Below are 17,098 nucleotides of genomic sequence, written 5' to 3' on the forward strand. Positions count from 1 at the left end.
GTTAGTTCTTGTTGTAACATGTGTACATTGGGCACTAATTTACATTTGTGTACATGCATCCACTTGTCTCCACATCTCCAACATTCTCTCACTTTCCTGATTTTCTGAACATAGCATGTAGAATTCTCAGCTTGTCTGACAGGTAACTGTGGTAGGGCTGACTTTGTTCTGAAACCCAACTCTGTTTTTCTGATAGTAGTTACTATAAGGAACTCCTTGTTTCTTAGGAACTGTGCGTACTGGAGGATGGTTGGCTTCCACATCTTTTGCCAACCAATAAGCATCAGTAAGTGTTTGAGGTCTTAGAGGTCTAATTTGGAATTTAATTCCCTCCTTTAAGCCATTGAAATAGCATCTGACAAACCATAGCTCTCCTAGTTCAGTATTTTCTTCTTGTACATCAGCCATTAAATCTTCAAAAGACTTGGTGTATTCAGACACTGTGTTGTTCAGTTGTTTTAGAGAGTTGAACTTTTCTGTTAAGTCATAGGGGTCTTGCTGAGAAAATCTCTTCACTACTTCAACACAGAACTATTTCCAGGATAATTGTTTCTTCAATAACCCAGATCTTCTTAACCAAATATCAGGATCCTCTCCTTCAAATCTAGGAAAATCCATCTTAGGGCCCTTGGTCAAAGACTTCATGAATTGGGCTTGCATATCTTGCTCATAGGTCCTGATTCTTGCCACTGTGTGTGTGTGCACGCGTGTGCGTGTGCGTGCGTGTGTGTGTGTGTGTGTGTGTGTGTGTGTGTGTGTGTGGGCGCGCGCGCAAATGCATCTCTTCAATTTGTTTACATTTTTCCTTTTCTGCCTCTAATTGTTTCCTTAGTTGCTTCGTTCTATTCGGCTGGTCATGCACTTGCTCTTGTTGTAGTGTAGGAGATTTCACCAATTGACTAGAACTGGAAGGAATTTCATTATGTGGGTTGCTGTTCATTGGTTTCACTAGTGTCTGAAGCACTGAACTGATTGTTAAGAGTTGCTTGCTGAGATCTAGCACAACCTTCTGCACACTACCCACTTGTACTGATATTTCCCCATGTTTACTACTGATGGACTGCACTTCTTCTTGTAATTTAGTGACCCTTGACTGCATCTGGGCATTATATTTCTGCAGAACATCAAAATCCTCACACACAGAGAGTAAATCCTGCATATCCGCCTCATTAATAGCTTTAGCACGTCCCATCGCCTTGATCTGAGGTCGAGGTAAGGAATTTTACCACTGGAGTCCCCCAGCAACCTATCCCCAAACCTCCAATCCTTCCGCCGCCTCGATCCACACCTCCTTGGCACACGGATTAGCGCTTGAACGCGGGATTTTACAGATCGGGCAAGGCAACGGAACAACCGCTCCTGCACGGCTAATCTGCGCCCGAACAATTCACCGCCTCCAACGCCTACACCCCGTCACCAATTACCTCCAACCCCACCACCATACACCTCCAACAATCATCGTCGCCTTCAGAAACACGGGTGGGAGAAAGGGTGAGAATCATCGATCTGGAAAATAAATTGTTCCCAGAGTACGCTCTCGCTGAGTATCGCTTGCTCATGATATCAATTTGTCAGGTCCCGGATGATCTACTAGCTATGGGAGTGTAGAATTATTGGGGAAAAGTATGAATCGGGTCAGATATGAGTATAATTGGAGAGCAAGTAAGGATGTATGTATTGTCTATGAGCCATGATGGCAATAGGAATGAATCCAGAAATGCATAATGGTCTTCCCAGCCACATCCCGGCTGTTATATAGGAGAGGGGTTTAACCCAACAGTGAAAGTAAAAACGAGATGTGCTACAGTAAAATGACTACCAGTCGAAGACGCAGGAGTCACTGTGAACCGTTGGATCACCCGAAGCGGTATTGTAGGTCAAGCTACAGTTAACTGAACCCATCGGCGGTGTTAACTGAAGATATACCTTCAGTAACCTGGCAGCCTCGCGGACGCGTGCTCGTGGGACCACGGAGAGAGAGAGAGAGCTTCCATGGCCGGCGGCGATTATTCTCCCGTGGCGGCGGCGGCTGCGGTGAGGAAGTGGGACCACGAAGAGTATCGGTTCCAGACGCCGGAGGAGGATTCCTTCGACCCGCGATTCAGCGAGTACGACCCCAAGCAGGGTTGTTTCATATACGTTCGCTACTTCTTCGACGGCGACAAACTCGACCTCGACGAGGAGTGTACGTTCCAATCCAATCCAATTCCCCTTATTCTAGTTCATGATTATGTTCGGTTGAACCTCTTTTGGAGGGGATTGAGGTGGATTTTGATCTATAGCGGATTTAATCCTCCCCAATCCACTCAAATCCCCTCCCCTTGCAACAGAACAAGCCCTTATCAATCCTTGTTGCCTTCGTTATGCATGTCTAGTTCATGAACACCAGTCAGTCAGTATCACTTCGTTCGTCAAAATCAATCTGAAGGTTACTTTCACTTCCTACTCGATTTATTCAGAAGCAAAGGCAGCCACTTTCATATTTATTTGTCAATTAGGCTCGGTTTGGACACGCACTACTTTTTTTTAAAGGAGGAAGACCCCGGCCTCTGCATCGCATGCAGCCACTTTATTAATTATTCACAAAGACCTTACAAAATGAGCATCACTAGGCGCCGGCGCACCGGCCGAACGTTTCGGCCGGTCCTACCGTAGCCGCCCGATCGGCCCCTCCCAAGCCGCTAGATCCTTATCCATCCAGGCCATCTTCTTTCCTCAGGCTTGCGAGAAAAGGACCGTCCGCATCTCATCAGCCCCGCGCGCTCTTCAGTGGCCATCCGCAACGCCGATCCCTACCCTCGCCGGCCGTCCCCGTCGCCGATCCCCGCCCTCGCCGGCCGTCCTCGTCGCCGGTCCCCACCCTTGCCGTCCGTCCTCGTCGCCGCCTCAACCCATGTAACAGCTGCACTAGTGGTTGCAGCTCTCGGCGGTGACGCTCGTAGCTTCGGTGGCGACGGCCGCAGCTCGCCGGCGTGCTTGCCGCTGCTCATGCCCGTCCAGTCGCAGCTCGCCGGTCACATACCTCGCGGTTGCAACCTCTTGCTCATCCCCGTTCCAGCAAAAAAATTCAGCTTTGCTTCCGGCCAAAAAAATGCATCGTGTTCGATGCAGCAAACCATGACTGCAGATGTAGCTGGATGCGACATCGGTCGTAGCAAAATCCAGGACCGCTTGTAGCATGTAGCATGAAACCCACTACTTCCATCCTCGCCAAATGTTGCTTGGACTACTCGTGGGTTGAAGCTTTTTTCAACTACAAATGAAGCTTATCCGTGAACGTTTGCAACTTTTTCCGTGGAGCAATGCCCGATTGAAAACTTTGTACATATTTTGGTTGAAGCTTTTTTCATCTAAGGTTGGAGCTTTTTTGGTAACGGTTGCAGATTTTTCAGTTTGAAAGTGTTTGTACATTGAAAAGCTTCATCCATATTCTCGAAAAGCTGCAACCGGCGAGCGTGGTGACCGCGCCGGTTACAGCTGATTGTAGCAAAATGAGAGGCTGATTGTAGCACAAACGCAACGTGGTTGTAGCAAAAAAAATGCCGGTGGTAGCCAAAAAAAACATCTTTGTCGCTGGCCCAACCCAGTCGCATCTCTGGCATGAATGGATGTAGCAAAAATTTTCGCCGGTCGTAGCAAAAACTGATGACGATTGCAGCAAAAACTCGTCTCCGCCGTCGCGGATTGTAGCTCCGCCATGAATGCATGTAGCAAAAAATGGTGCTGGTTCCAGCATGCCGCGACGCTGGTTCCAGCATGCGGCCGCCATGGTCGCAGCTCGCCGGTGGTGATTCTCCCACAGATGCATCTTCGCTGGGCTCCGGTTGCAGCTCCTTTTCCCACCCCCCATGTCGGAGCTTTTCAACGAGCGGTTTGTGGAGAAGGAGCTTGAAGACGACCACGCGGGGAAGAAGATAACAGAGGGCAGAGTACGATGCATCAGATAAGATGAGAGAAAAATAAACAATCGTGATGGGCCTAGGACACGTGGGTGGGCCGAGGAAAGGAAAAACAAACAACGGAAAACGTGGATCGGGAGACATCCTAGCGCTAGATCCCTTCGCGATCGAGGGGCGCGCGAGCGACCGACCGAAGCTTCGGCCGGTCCGCCGGTACATAATGTTTCCCTTACAAAATAGTACATCAGTAAGTCTGAAGCCACCATCTTGGCAACTTCTGTCGCTACTTCTATCCACTTGATGAAGGGGTGCCGATAGTCCGAGCCTAATACCAAACAGACTTCGCACGTAAGCCTAACATCTAAAACCGGAGGCCCCAGCCAAGCCATATATCTGGTCTAGGGCACACACCAGTCCGGCGCACTCACAGAGGCCGCCGCCATCGTCTTCCACCGATCCCTCTTCAGAGCAGGTACCGACGCCACGACCTTGCCAGATCTGCCATCGATGCCAGACAGCGGCATCCTCCTGCGCGAGTCCGTCTACACATGTCAAACACCGAGACTCCACTGCGCCACGCCGCCGAGATCCATAGTCGTCGACGCGTAAGATGAAACACCGCTCCACTAAAGATGTTATCCGCTGGTCCCTCGAGCCCGTGCACACCTCCAAGACTGACGTCCCCAAGGGGGAAACGATGCAAGAGAGCCGCTGTCATTCGATCTACCGATCTAGGGTTTCCCCCGGAAGTAACAGATAGAGGTCTGGAACTTCTCCACGGCGATGTCTTCAAGAAGAGAACGACACATAAGAGCGCCGCCATCGCCAGCCTTGCATCTAGCCGAGCGCAAGGTTTTCACCCAGATCTGTTCGAAGAACCTCCATCTAGTCTTGTGTATGGATCGCCGCCATCTCTACCGGGTTCTGAAAGTAGGATCCAGGCTGCCACCGCCTGACCAGCCAGCAGCCGTGCCGCGCGAGCAGCGGGGCTGCCCGCAAGCCCCAGCTGCGCCACCGGAGAGCCCTACAGCAGACCCCGCCGCCGGCCCAGGAGAGGACGACGCCTCGTATGCCCAGCAGCCACCGCCGTCAGCCCGTGCCGCCGCGCCCCATGCCCGCGCCGCGCCGCCACTAGAAGAAAGCGTCCCACGCTGCCATCCTCGGGCAGGAGGAGAAGAAGGCCCCCCCGCCGCCTAGGCCGAGCGGGCTTTGCCCGACGACCTGTGCCGGCGGCGGCGGCGAGGAGGGGCGAGAGGCGGCAGATCTGGGCTCCCCGCGGCCGCCCGCGGGGACGGCATGAGGAGAGGGACGAGGGGTCTGTTAAGAGGGACGAAGGGTCTGTTTCCCTCCTTTCCCAGTTATAAGATGTTCTAACCTTTTTCTGAATTGGATGTATGTAGATGTATTTTAGTGTGTTTGTTCACACATTTTAGTTCCTATGTAGTCCGTGTTGAAATATAAAAAACATTTTCTAATTCGGAACAAATGTGGTAGTATATTACTATGCAAAAGATGAGAGCACAGCCTTTTTTTTGCATAAGATGAGAGCACAGCCTGTCTGGTTCGGTTTTCAATGGTTCTGTTCCAACCAATTTACACCTACACACATACTTGTCTTGTTACCCTCTTTGATTGATTGATATGCATTTTCTTCTCATTTGATAGCACCTGTTGGTCCCATGCGACATACTGGTAAAATCTTCAAAGAGGGGTTCCGGCTCAAAAACTCGGTCAATGTTGTCTCCATCAAGATTGTTTCCTCCGACTATGGCTACCCACTCAATGTCTACGGTACCATCATAGCCAGGGACAGTTTGGATCAAAAATGTGTCTATATATTCCGGCGCGACCAGGATGATTGCCAGCTCATCACCTCAAAGGTATTACTGCCATTTGCCTCATAGCTACAGACACATACTACAATTTATCAATGTGTATTTTCTTGTACTGGTACTTTCTCATTTCAGTCCTCTGATTTACAAAAAAATTGGTGATTTTCTGACGGAGAATTTTTGACAATTTCTATAAATGATTATTTCTGAATGTTGTATATTAGTAATCCATATCTGGGTTTTGTATGTTATACTTGAATAACGGCTCTGGTTTTGTATCTGTTCCATATGATGTTTGATTTTAACGATACTTGTCTTGTAGGGTATAGTGTTAGGAGCCAGGGGTTTATCACTTGCGTGCCTCAGTTTATGGCACTACAGCAATCTGCACAATAAGAAAAGAAAGTACAAAAAATACATGACCACAGATGTAGCATAATTTTTCTGAGTCTAATTACCTTGTTTCGTCATTCAGAACATAGCTAAAAATGAACCCCGAAGCAAGGGTAATTCAATCAATCCTAGAAACAAGCTCCTGGAATTTATCTATTTAAATTGGTCTTGCAGGATGATTCATTAATTTTGACTGGCCCAAAGAGAGGATTCATGGTGTGCGATGATATATTCTTCGAAATCAACCTGAAGGTGAAGGATGTGCATGGGAGGACTGTCGATGATGATAGACTCAGTAAAGGATTGATCGAGGTGGATGCTATCCGCAGGCTGGAATTTAGTCCCAGATATGTGGTTGATACGGAAACACTTGTCAGCATGCACAGCATATTGGATTTGAACTATACATTCATTACAAGGTCGGTGGAGGGCACTGTTGAGATCAAGATCCTTGAGGGACCTGATGAATTCCATGGGAAGATTGTCGCTTCCACTACCAGCATTCCATGCGACATTGTGCTACATGATAGCAAAGTGAGTGGTGCGCTAACTCCAGGTGACAGTGGAGTCCTACAAATGGCGCGGCGCGTAGTAGGAGTCTCTGTGGATGAGATGCTGGTGTTGACTGTTGCTGCTGATGTCGGTGATGATGAGTTATCTGCCCGCACTGTTCAGTTTACTCCAAGGCGCAATGGTTACAATGATGAGAGTATTACCTGCGGGGACTACAAGTTGCTTCTGAAGGTCACTTGGTCGATTGTGTATTTCTGATGTAACTCTTAGTTATTCAGTCGTGGTAGTCTGCCAGATTCTCTAGATACTTTGGATGCAATGAAGTTTCATTATGGGAACCAGTTATAGTACATGCTAAAACAATATATGTGTTCCAGCGCGTATTGTATCTATTCTGACTCTTCTGGCTGATGTAAGCTAGTTTTACTGGAACTGCTTGTGGTACATGCATGAAATTTAAGACTCTTGTAGTATTCACGTCAGCATACTCAGGTTTACTCGGAGTAAAATTAGAAACTATCCCCAAAACTTTGACATCCTAAAAGTAATGTCTATACAAAGTTGTTCGCCTTGTCTATATAAGACGTTTTTAGTTCAAATTGAACTGCAAAAACGTCTTATATTTTGGTACAGAGGTAGTGGTAAACAGTATGTATTATCTATAAGATTTTAAGACCTGTGTTAGAATTGGATCGCCTCTTTGAATATGTTGCAAGTTCAATGTCTATGAAGAGTTGAAGACTATACGGACGCAATGTAGTATATATTCTTGGTTAGAATCAAGACTCAGTAAAAGCTTTCAGTTCTTTTGATACTTCCTCTATGTATCCAACTTGGATGTGCATTATTGTGCTAAGGAAGTAGTTCTGAATAGTATCAAATCCAAACCTATAGCAGAATTTACCCCTTTTTAATATCTTAAAATACGTTCTTTTTAAGAATTTTTGCAACTTTCGAATGCGTTTTTTGGTGCCACTAGTACATCCAATATGCACCCCACCCCTTCGAGAGCGCCCAACCGCCCATCGAAACTGGATGAACAGCATTCCCAGTGATTGCAAAGCCTGATTCATCATTTTCTTCATGCACTACACATTAATTAGAAGAAGCAAATTCTGGTTGAGCAAATATTTGACAATGAATACGTCAATGGTTTTATATATGGTTTCATCTGCTGTGTTTGGATATCCAGGAAAAAAAATTACAGTTCTACAAATGCTTGGTTTGATCAATGGACAAAGCAATATGCACTTCAGAGCAACAAGACTTGCTATCTTCAGGAGGTGTTTCAGGCTTTCAGCTAATTAGAACATAATACACATGGATCTCTTCAACAGCTCGCAGTGGGGTTCTAGTCTTTTATCCATCTCCGTTTTCCTAGGATGCCCTTGCCTCGCCATATAAAACCGGCCATAAACCCAGCTTCTTCTACGTCCAGGCAAAGATCTCTGCAAGGCAATGTCGAAAGATGAAGATATGTCATGCCTGTTTTACACTGTCACAAAATCTACATGTAGAACTGCAAAATTCACGAAAACTTGCAAATCTGAATTTAGACTCCTTTGCTGCAATAGTGTATTGATTTTGAGTGCCAAATATGGCGTAGGGGAAGGGCCTGAATGTGCATCTCTACCACTCTATCAGTGAAGAAAGTGCACGGAATGGCTGTCGAGTTCGCCACAATGCAACAACTTGATGTATGCTTGGTGTCTTACACTGTCAAGTTGATAATAGCAACATACTGTATGTGAAACACTGCAGCCCTTGTGTCTTACCAAGCATAATTCAGATTATGAAACACTGTCAAGTTACATTGCTAATCATAATTGACTAGAAACATTACATTGCTGATCATAAGTGACTACAAGTCTACAACCTTACAAGCTGCTGTATCAACTTTGACAAACAAGACGGCCGAGGTCTTCTGCTTCTTGAAAACTTGCAAATCTGAATTTGGACTCCCTTACTATTTTGAAATTTTCATCCAAGCATTTGTGCTGCAATAGTGTATTTATTTTTAGGGTCAAATATGGCATAAGTGACTACAACCATTATATTGCTATAAGCATAACTGACTACAACCATTACATTGCTGATCATAACTTCATAAGTGACTAGCACAACCTTTCAAGCTGTTGTAGCAGACTAGTATCAACTATGTATGACAAACAAGATGGCCGAGGTCTTCCGCTTCTCGATCCACCATGGCGACGCCGGCCTCCAGCCGTGCGAGCACGCGTTCGTCCTCGAGCAGCTCCGGGGTGAAGAGGCTCTTCCAGCCGGCGCACCACGCCGCGGCCTCCCCCGACGACGGCCTCGCGGACCGCAGCCAGTGACGCAGCGCGCCCTCCCATTTGCCGAAAAACTCCTGCTCCAGGATCGACACCACGTCGTCGGTGCGCACGAGAGGCGTCCACGACATCACCTCGCGGAACTTAGTGTCGCGCTGCTTCGGGGGTGTGATCTTCAGCTGTTGCAGCCATCGTGTGAGCCTGGGCAGGACGTGACGCCGGCAGAAGATCTCCCAATGCGTCGGGTCCAGGTAGTCTTTCCATGGGGAGATGACGTCGTAGCAGCCGCCGCTGATCTTGCTCTCCACGGTGCCGTAGAGGCTCTCTGGCAAGTGTCCGATCAAGGGGATCCACGGGCGTAGCCAGTGGTCGCAGCCCGGGCTCCACAACGGCTCCCACTCTCGCGCTTTCACGGCGATCCTCGGCGTGAGCACCTGCTCCACGATGTGCTGCACGGCGCAAGCAGGCAGCGCGGCCCTCCACGCCCCCAGCGCACGCTTCTTGCCCCGGAGCACCTCCTCGGACTCGAAGATCGCCGCCAGCGCCTCCGCCGTCTCCGCGCTGTCGTCGCCTTGAAGCTTCACGTCGCGCAGCAGCACAAGGGTCCTCTCGTAGCAGTCCCGTTCGAGGCGCAGGGCCCGTGAGACCGCCGCCGACTCGTGCCACTCGTCTGGGGATGGCGGTGACGGCGCCGGCCCGCCATGCAGGCCGTTCTTGTACGTCTTCTCGCGGTGGCCGATGCCGGCGGTGGAGCAATGCTGGACGGCCTTTATAGGGGCGATGATGCCTTGGCCGTGCGCGCCGAGGCCCGAGCCTTGCTTGTAGTTCCACAGCCGCATCATCTTGGCCACCGGCGCGGTGGTGCGCGCGAGGCTCCCCGGCATCTTCAACGGGTACGACGAGTCGTCGTCCTCGTCGAGCAGCGCTGCGGTGAAGCTGCGCTTCAGGAGCGCCATGCCGCCGATCGACGTTGCCAGGCGATCAAGGACCAAACAGGGAACGTCGCTGCTTGGAACTGGCCGGCGTGCTGTTCCTTCTGCTGATCGGTGCCTATGCTGTGCTATGAGAGTTTCATATATCATACATTGATACGCAACATTATATAGCTAGTAGGCAGGCTGTTAGTAGAAGCTAAGCAATCGACTCCGTTTTGGAGACGAGCCCTTGAACGCGTTTCCAATTCCGACAAAGCGTCTTATTTGCTGAGATAACTACTCTGCATAATACACCAACATTTTCCATACATATGCGCGAGCACTTTTCGGTACATAGACGGTGGAACGGGGGCTCACAACGAACTTTTGATTTTCGTAAGGCCCACCGCACGACTCCATCCTGTCCGGTGCATCCGTTTGGGATAGAACGGATGAATAGCGCGGCCTAACGCGCAGCCCCAAACGGACAAATATTCAGATTCCGTTCGTTTTTAACCCATTCCTGGTTCAAACTTGGGTCGAGTTTGGGGTGAAACGGACATCACGCAGATGGGCTCGCCGCACGCCCTTGTCCCCCCATGGCCACCTCTCGGGGACACTATCAATCCCTTCGCTTCCAACGTCTCCACCCCATCTCCCCGCCCCACCCCACCGCCGGCGCCGCCACTATTCTCCGGCCGCCTCCTCACTTCGCACCTCCCGGCCGTCCATACCAAACCACATCTCGACATGGCCGCCACCACGTCCGCGCTTTCACCGTAGTTTTGGCCGTCGCCGTCGTAGCTGGTGGCAGAGGGGATACAACCGCTGGCGACGTACCACGGCGGCCACGGCAACTTCCGACGAGTGCTGCAGAGCGGCCAGTAGCCGGCTGCCAACCACCCCTGCTGCATCGAGGTGGCAGGTTCTCACAATGATATCAACGTGCTGCAGCGTTCTCCAGTCTTCGCAAGGCTTGCAGAAGGCCATTCCCCACTTGTGAACTATGAGATCAACGACCACCAATACAACAAGGGATACTATCTAGCTGATGGTATATATCCTTAGTGGTCAACTTTTGTCAAGACAATCTCGAACCCCTATGATGAGAAGAGAAAGAGATTTGCCCAAATGCAAGAGAGTGCTAGAAAGGATGTCGAACGTGCTTTTGGTGTGTTTCAATCCCGATGGGGTATCGTTCGAAACCCTGCACTGTCATGGGATGAAGGGAAGCTTTGGGAGGTGATGACAGCTTGTGTGATCATGCACAACATGATCGTCGAGGACGAGAGTGATGACAGCATCTTCAACCAAGGATTTGATTATCAGGGTGAAAATGTTGAGCCCCTGCACCAAGAACCGGCCACGTTTGAACAGTTTGTCTCAATCCATCGTGAGTTGCGTGATTGGCACACTCATTTGGATCTTCAAAATGATTTGGTTGAGCACGTGTGGAGTCGTATTAGCAACCAATAGATGTATTGGTTCATTCAAGACAATTTCAATTTGGTTGTAAAACTATTTTATTTAAAGACAATTTCGATTGGGTTGTAAAACTATTTTTATTTTTAGACAATTAACATTTAGACGTGCAAACTTGTTTTGATATGAATATACGGGCATTTTTGGCTGTCCCGGATAGGATGGGGCCAAAGCATGCGGCCGCATGCTGGACGCACGGCCACCGCATCCCAGGACAGGCTCAGACACGACCCCATCTCCCTACCTAAATGGACCGAATCCGGGCAACACGGTCGTCTGTTTGGGGTCGCACGATGGAGTTGGCCTAACCTTGGCACCCAAGAAATATGGTGGAGTCCGAACAAGAAACTAGTTTCACATATAAAAGAACTCAACTTTGTACAACCGTTTAGCTTGAAAGCTACCCTCATTTTAGACAACCAAATTTCGGACTCTTCAAATAGATCTCATGTGTGTGCGAATTAGATTTATGGAGTTTTTTTGCACGCAAGGGGAGGGGGGGGGGGGGGGGGGTGATTTTGGTTTGGGAAAACGTCACTTAGCCAACATTACCCATATTTAGGCCTAGTTTGGCAGTGTAGTTTTTAAATACAGCAGTATTCTTTTTTGAAGAAAAGGCAGATCATGATCTACGTACCTTATGCATTTAAAACGGATAAGGACCCCAATGACCATGGTCAATTACATGAAGGTGATGTTAGCTCTGCACGGATCGTGCAGCAGGCCATCACCAAGCTTGAAATAGAGAAAACAAGTACAAGGGTGGGGGTTTTGGGAGTCAAAGAGGGCTGCTTATTCAACCGTGTCAGCCCAAGCACTTAACACAGCTCGATCAACATCCATTGGCGCTCTAAAACACCACAACCTAAGAGAGGTTGCAACTGCAGAGAAGGTTTGTGCTGATGACCATCTGGCATTGTCGAAAACCTGCGCATTACGACAATTCCAAAGTGCCACCGCACCGGCTTCAAAAAGGATGTGCCACAGTTTGCCGTACTTGTGTCTTGCAGTTTGCGAAAGAAGGAAGCCATGCAGATCGGATGAGCCCCGTGCTGAATCAGATAAGCCTAATTTCTCCCAAACTGCATCTGCAAGCCTACATCAAAGAATAATGTGGCAGTTGGATTCCACAGCTGGACATAGATCACATCCATTGTGCTGCACAAGCGTCGTCCATTGTTTTTTCATCATGTTATCCCTGGTGTTCAGCCGTCCACGGAGAGCAACCCACAAAAAAACTCGATGTTTATTGGGTATGATCTTATCCTGGACATAAAGAGCCACCGGACAGTCCACACCGGTGAAAGAAAGCAAGTTGTAGAAGTAGGCAGTGGACAGCTGGTTACCAGTACAGGTTGGGTGTCAAGCATCTCCCTTGCCCGGTTGAGGTTGGATAACATCACGATACATAAGTAGTGCCTCACACTCCTTGGCTGCAGTGGCGGAGAGGTCCGGGTGCAAATGGAGGTCCCATTGCCCATCCCTGAATTGCGATGCAACCGTGCAATATTTGTGTCTCGCATAAGAGAAAAGCACCGGGAAGGTGATCATAAGTATCCCACATTCCAGCCAAGCATCAAACCAGAAGGAGATAGTGGATCCGTTACCAATCTCACAGACCATAGCCTCCATGACGGTTTTGAAGGTGCAATTGATCCCCCTCCATATGGCAGTGTCCCGATTATGGTAGTCCAGGGAAATTTAATTCTGATAATATTGCCTTGCAAACCAATTGTAGCATGGGACTTCGTTTGACTACAGAATCTTGGAGGCTAGCTTACATATTAGTGATATGTTGTGACATCGAAGATTTCTGATCCTAAAAACCACCAGACTCTCGAGGCCGCGTGACGAAGTGTAACGTCCCAGATGTAACTTTTCATAATTGTAACTCTAACTTTTGCCATTTCCGGCTATGTGATATGTTATTTCCATCATGGTTGGGTTTTTTCTTTCGTTTTTGCATTTTGTTCATGTCATGCATTTCATCTCATGTCGTCATGTGCATTCGTGTTCGTCTCATGCATTCGGTCTTTTTCCCTGTTGTCCGTTTCGGAATCCAACACTCCCACATGCACCCGTTGCACCTTTCAGATCTCGTTTCATGAGCAGAAGAAAAACATTCTCAGAATGGGTCGAGATTTTTCGAGTGGCCTTGGTACATCATCGGTAGGCCGTCTGTCAAATTTTGTTCCATTTGGAGGTCGTTTGATGCCCCAACGGTTAACCGGGTAACCGCAAAGCCCCTCTCTTATTGCAGCCCAGCACCCCTCCAAAACAGCCCACTAGCCCATCTAAACCCCCTCCGTGCTCTCCGTCGTTGGATCACGATCGTGTGGGCGAAAACCGCACCTCTTTTGGACTCTCCTAGCTCCCCCTACTTTTAAAAAGGCCCCTTCCCCTCCATTTTCGGGCGAAACCCTAGTCCACCCTTTCCGCCACCACCAGACGCGTCCGCGATGGCCGGACACGTCCGCCGCCGCCGCCCCGACGTATCGCGTGCTGCCACGTCTCCCATGCGTGCCCACTTCACGGCGCCCCACCGCCAGGCCCGAGGCCCGAGGCCGGCCTGCCCCGGGCCAGATCTGGGCCGCGTCGCGCCACCCGTCTGCCGCCCTCCCGCTCCACCGCGCCACCCGTCCGCCGCCCTCCCGCTCCACCGCATCGTCGACCTGCGCCACCGGGGGCTCGCCGGAGTCGCCCCGCGCCGCCGTCTTCCATCGCCGCGCCGCCTCCCCGTTCGCCACCGCCGGCCACTGCCTCGACGTCGCCGTCCCTCGAAGGGACCCCCCACCCGCCTCAGATCCATCCGCCGCCGCCGCCGCAAGCTCGGAGCTCCCCACCGGATCCGGCGAGATCCGGCCGGGCAACCGCCGCCTCCGCCGTTGACCCGATCTGCACGAGGCCATCCCGCTCCGTTTCGGCCCCTGATCCAAACGGGACCTCCCCGTTTGCTGCACGACCCCGTCCACCCTCGTCCTAGGGTATAAATTTCGTAAGTCCTTTTTTTTCTGCAACATCATATATGCATCTTGTGCGGGCCCTATCTTCATGCATGTTGCTCCATTTCACGTGCATGATATACTGAAATGTTCGTCTCGTGGTGCTCTTCATGTTAGTGTCATTTGCATGTATGTTACTGTCCATATTGATGCCCTAATCTTCATTGCAAAAGTGCTATATGATATTGTCTACTGGAATTCATCACAACTTGCTGATTTGTCATTTTCGTTACCTTTTGTGTGTGAATCCTATGAGCATCATGTCTACATGTTTTAGGAGCTCCTCCATGACATCTTTACAGTGGTGCAAGCCTTGTATTTTTATGAGCTCTGTGGTGACTAGCACAAGCATGCAAAGTAGGCCACATGATGTTGCTGTTTTCAGACACAGTAATTTTTCTAAGTCTTTTCCGATTACATTATGTTGCTATGTTGTCTTGTTACCACAAGTAGATCCATGCATATTTTGATGAAGTTCAGTAAGAGTGTTTTGAAGATATTGTTATGATTTATCCATTCATGCCTCTGGTTCTAATTATGGAGTACTATAGATTGTCATTCCCATGCTCTACTTTTACTAAATAGTGTTGCTGGTAGATTGTTAACATGAATTTCATTATTGCCATGTGTTTTGCTAGTGATCCATGCACCCTATGAACTTGCACTTGCCATGTTTAGCTTCATAATTGTGTCTTCTTACTGTTGGTTACCTTGTGATGCCATGAAAAGCTTTGTGGTGAGTGGCATGAGCTTGCAAAGTTGCTATCATGAATTTGTTTCTGCCATGTCATGTTTTCTACTAAGTCTGAAACTGATCATATCACTTGCCATGTTTGCATGGGTGCTACAATCTTTTCTATGCATATTTGTGTCGGAACACGGGTTCTGGTAAACCCTTGAGGTTCGAACACTGGGGTGCGCACGAAGATCTCTCCCCCCAAATCACGTTCTCGCAACGATCTCAAAGCCTAGCTTGCCGAACCCGAGGAACAAGGGACGCAAGAGTTTATACTGGTTCGGGCTACCGTTGCGGTGTAATACCCTACTCCAGTGTGGTGTGGTGGATTGCCTTGTAGGCCGGGGATGAACAAGTACAAGGGAAGAACAACCTCCCAAGGAGAGGTGTTCTTGAGATCGATGAGCTTGTGTGGCTGGGGAGGATCCAAGTGATCCGTCTCTAGATGAGCCCTTCTCTCTCTGGATGAGCCCTCTGGCTACGGTGGTGGCTAGCCCTATTTATAGAGGCCCCAGTCCTCTCCCCAAATATTAGGCGGGAAGGGATCCCACAACGGCCAATTCAAAGGGGGACAACGAGTACAAGTTATCCTAACAAAAGGTGGTCTTCTCCTGCCAAAGGCTCTGCTGGTGACGCTGTCGTGGGCTCCGTGGTGACCTCTGTCTTGCCGTCCTGCTGGTCTTGGTCTCGTTGCACCGATATGGAAACCTTTTCTTGATGCCTCGGGAGTCCGCACCTGCGCCTGCCTCTTTAGCACCGAAGAGGAAACTGGCTCCCTGCGCCCGCTGGCACCTTCCTGGCCTTGGTCGTCATGGCTCACGTCACGGGAACCTCACCAGGTGCCCCTTGCCTTGATCTCTCCGCTCCTCGCGAGCCAGCCTAGTAAGGCTGCCCCTGAGGAGGTCTTGTGTCGTCCGCCTCACGAGGCTTGGCCAATCGCGAGGGTCTTGACCGTCGGTTGATGAAGATGGGCCTTACCAGGCCGTGGGTGGAGCCACGCCCTGGGCCACAGGCAGGCAAGTCTGGGTACCCCCGTTCCCAGGACGCCGACAGTAGCCCCTGGGCCCAAGGCGCACTCGTGCTTGGCTTCGCGGTGAAGCCAACAGGAAAGTGCGGAGCGCCGCGGGCCCCAATAGCCCGCGGACTTGATTGACGCATGGCAACTGACGGGACGTGGGCACCTCGACTTCCCCATGCAGCCTCAATTTCCACCTGGCTAGGCAACTACCGTCGTCTTCATAGCTCCTCCTTCCTTACAGGCAGCACTCTCCGCCGCTCCCTCATCTCCCAGAAGGCTACAGATCTATTTCCCTGGCCCAATCTGACACCAACTCCCCCCGCCGCCATGGCACCAAGCCGGAAGAAGAAGGGAAAGAAGGAGTCCCGTACCTCGGCCCCCGTGACACCGGTCCTCGAGCTCGCCATCGAGCAGTCGGTGGTGCTCAACCAAGAGGCGATGGGCAAGGTGCGCCCGGCGCTCACCACCGATTTCAATGAGTGGGGGCGACAGTGGCCTGGCTTGCTTCTCGTGCCGAGGTTGACATGACGGCCACCGAGGTCCCCATCCATCTCCACGCCCTCCAGGCAGGCTTGATTCCCCCCTTCTCCAATTTCTTCAATGCGGTGCTCTCGCATTACCAGATCAACGCGCTGCATCTTGATCCCCAATCCATCATCCTCCTTGTTGTCTTCGCCTTTGTCTGCGAAACCATGGTGGACATTGCCCCTTCCGTGGCTCTGCTTCGCCACTTCTTCTCTCTGCACCTGACAGACCCTCTCTAGTGCTCGGGGTGTGTATCCCTCCAGACCGTCACGGCGACGGCCGGCTCGGGGATTGACCTCGAGCTCTCGCCCGTCGTCGGAGGCTTCATGAGGAGTGGGTATTCATGGACGTTGGCATGTGCAGCCCCCTGTTGCTGCTCCCTTGGGTTCCAGCTGCCCCGAGCTCCGGTTGGGGGCACGTGAAGCTCACCGATCAACGGCTTGCCCATGTCTGGCTCCGGTTCGCCAGGTCGAAGGACCTTGGTGTGACGGCG

At 50.3% G+C, this 17,098-nt stretch overlaps 2 protein-coding genes across 2 annotated transcripts; one reads left to right on the forward strand and one right to left on the reverse strand.

Annotated features, from left to right (window-relative positions):
* The first annotated feature begins 1,908 nt into the window (after positions 1-1,908).
* LOC125549621 (uncharacterized) lies at positions 1,909-7,121 on the forward strand. Its single transcript, XM_048712975.2, has 3 exons — positions 1,909-2,185; positions 5,565-5,779; positions 6,299-7,121. Exons 1-3 carry the CDS (start codon positions 1,993-1,995, stop codon positions 6,893-6,895), a joined length of 1,005 nt encoding a protein of 334 aa, XP_048568932.2. The 5' UTR covers positions 1,909-1,992; the 3' UTR covers positions 6,896-7,121.
* A 1,671-nt stretch (positions 7,122-8,792) lies between these two features.
* Positions 8,793-9,966, reverse strand: LOC125510974 (septin and tuftelin-interacting protein 1 homolog 1-like). The gene has a single exon (XM_048676294.2). The coding sequence runs from the start codon at positions 9,882-9,884 to the stop codon at positions 8,793-8,795; it is 1,092 nt and encodes a 363-aa protein (XP_048532251.2). The 5' UTR covers positions 9,885-9,966.
* Positions 9,967-17,098: the final 7,132 nt, after the last annotated feature.

This window comes from Triticum urartu, chromosome 1A, assembly GCF_056163025.1.
Source record: "Triticum urartu cultivar PI428250 chromosome 1A, HENAU_Tu73, whole genome shotgun sequence".
NCBI lineage: Eukaryota > Viridiplantae > Streptophyta > Magnoliopsida > Poales > Poaceae > Triticum > Triticum urartu.

Coding starts and splice junctions, on each gene's coding strand:
- LOC125549621 (XM_048712975.2), top strand. CDS start 1,993: ATGGCCGGCGGCGATTATTCTCCCGTGGCGGCGGCGGCTGCGGTGAGG. Junction 2,186..5,564: donor ACTCGACCTCGACGAGGAGT/GTACGTTCCAAT, acceptor CTCATTTGATAG/CACCTGTTGGTCCCATGCGA. Junction 5,780..6,298: donor GCCAGCTCATCACCTCAAAG/GTATTACTGCCA, acceptor TTGGTCTTGCAG/GATGATTCATTAATTTTGAC.
- LOC125510974 (XM_048676294.2), bottom strand. CDS start 9,884: ATGGCGCTCCTGAAGCGCAGCTTCACCGCAGCGCTGCTCGACGAGGAC.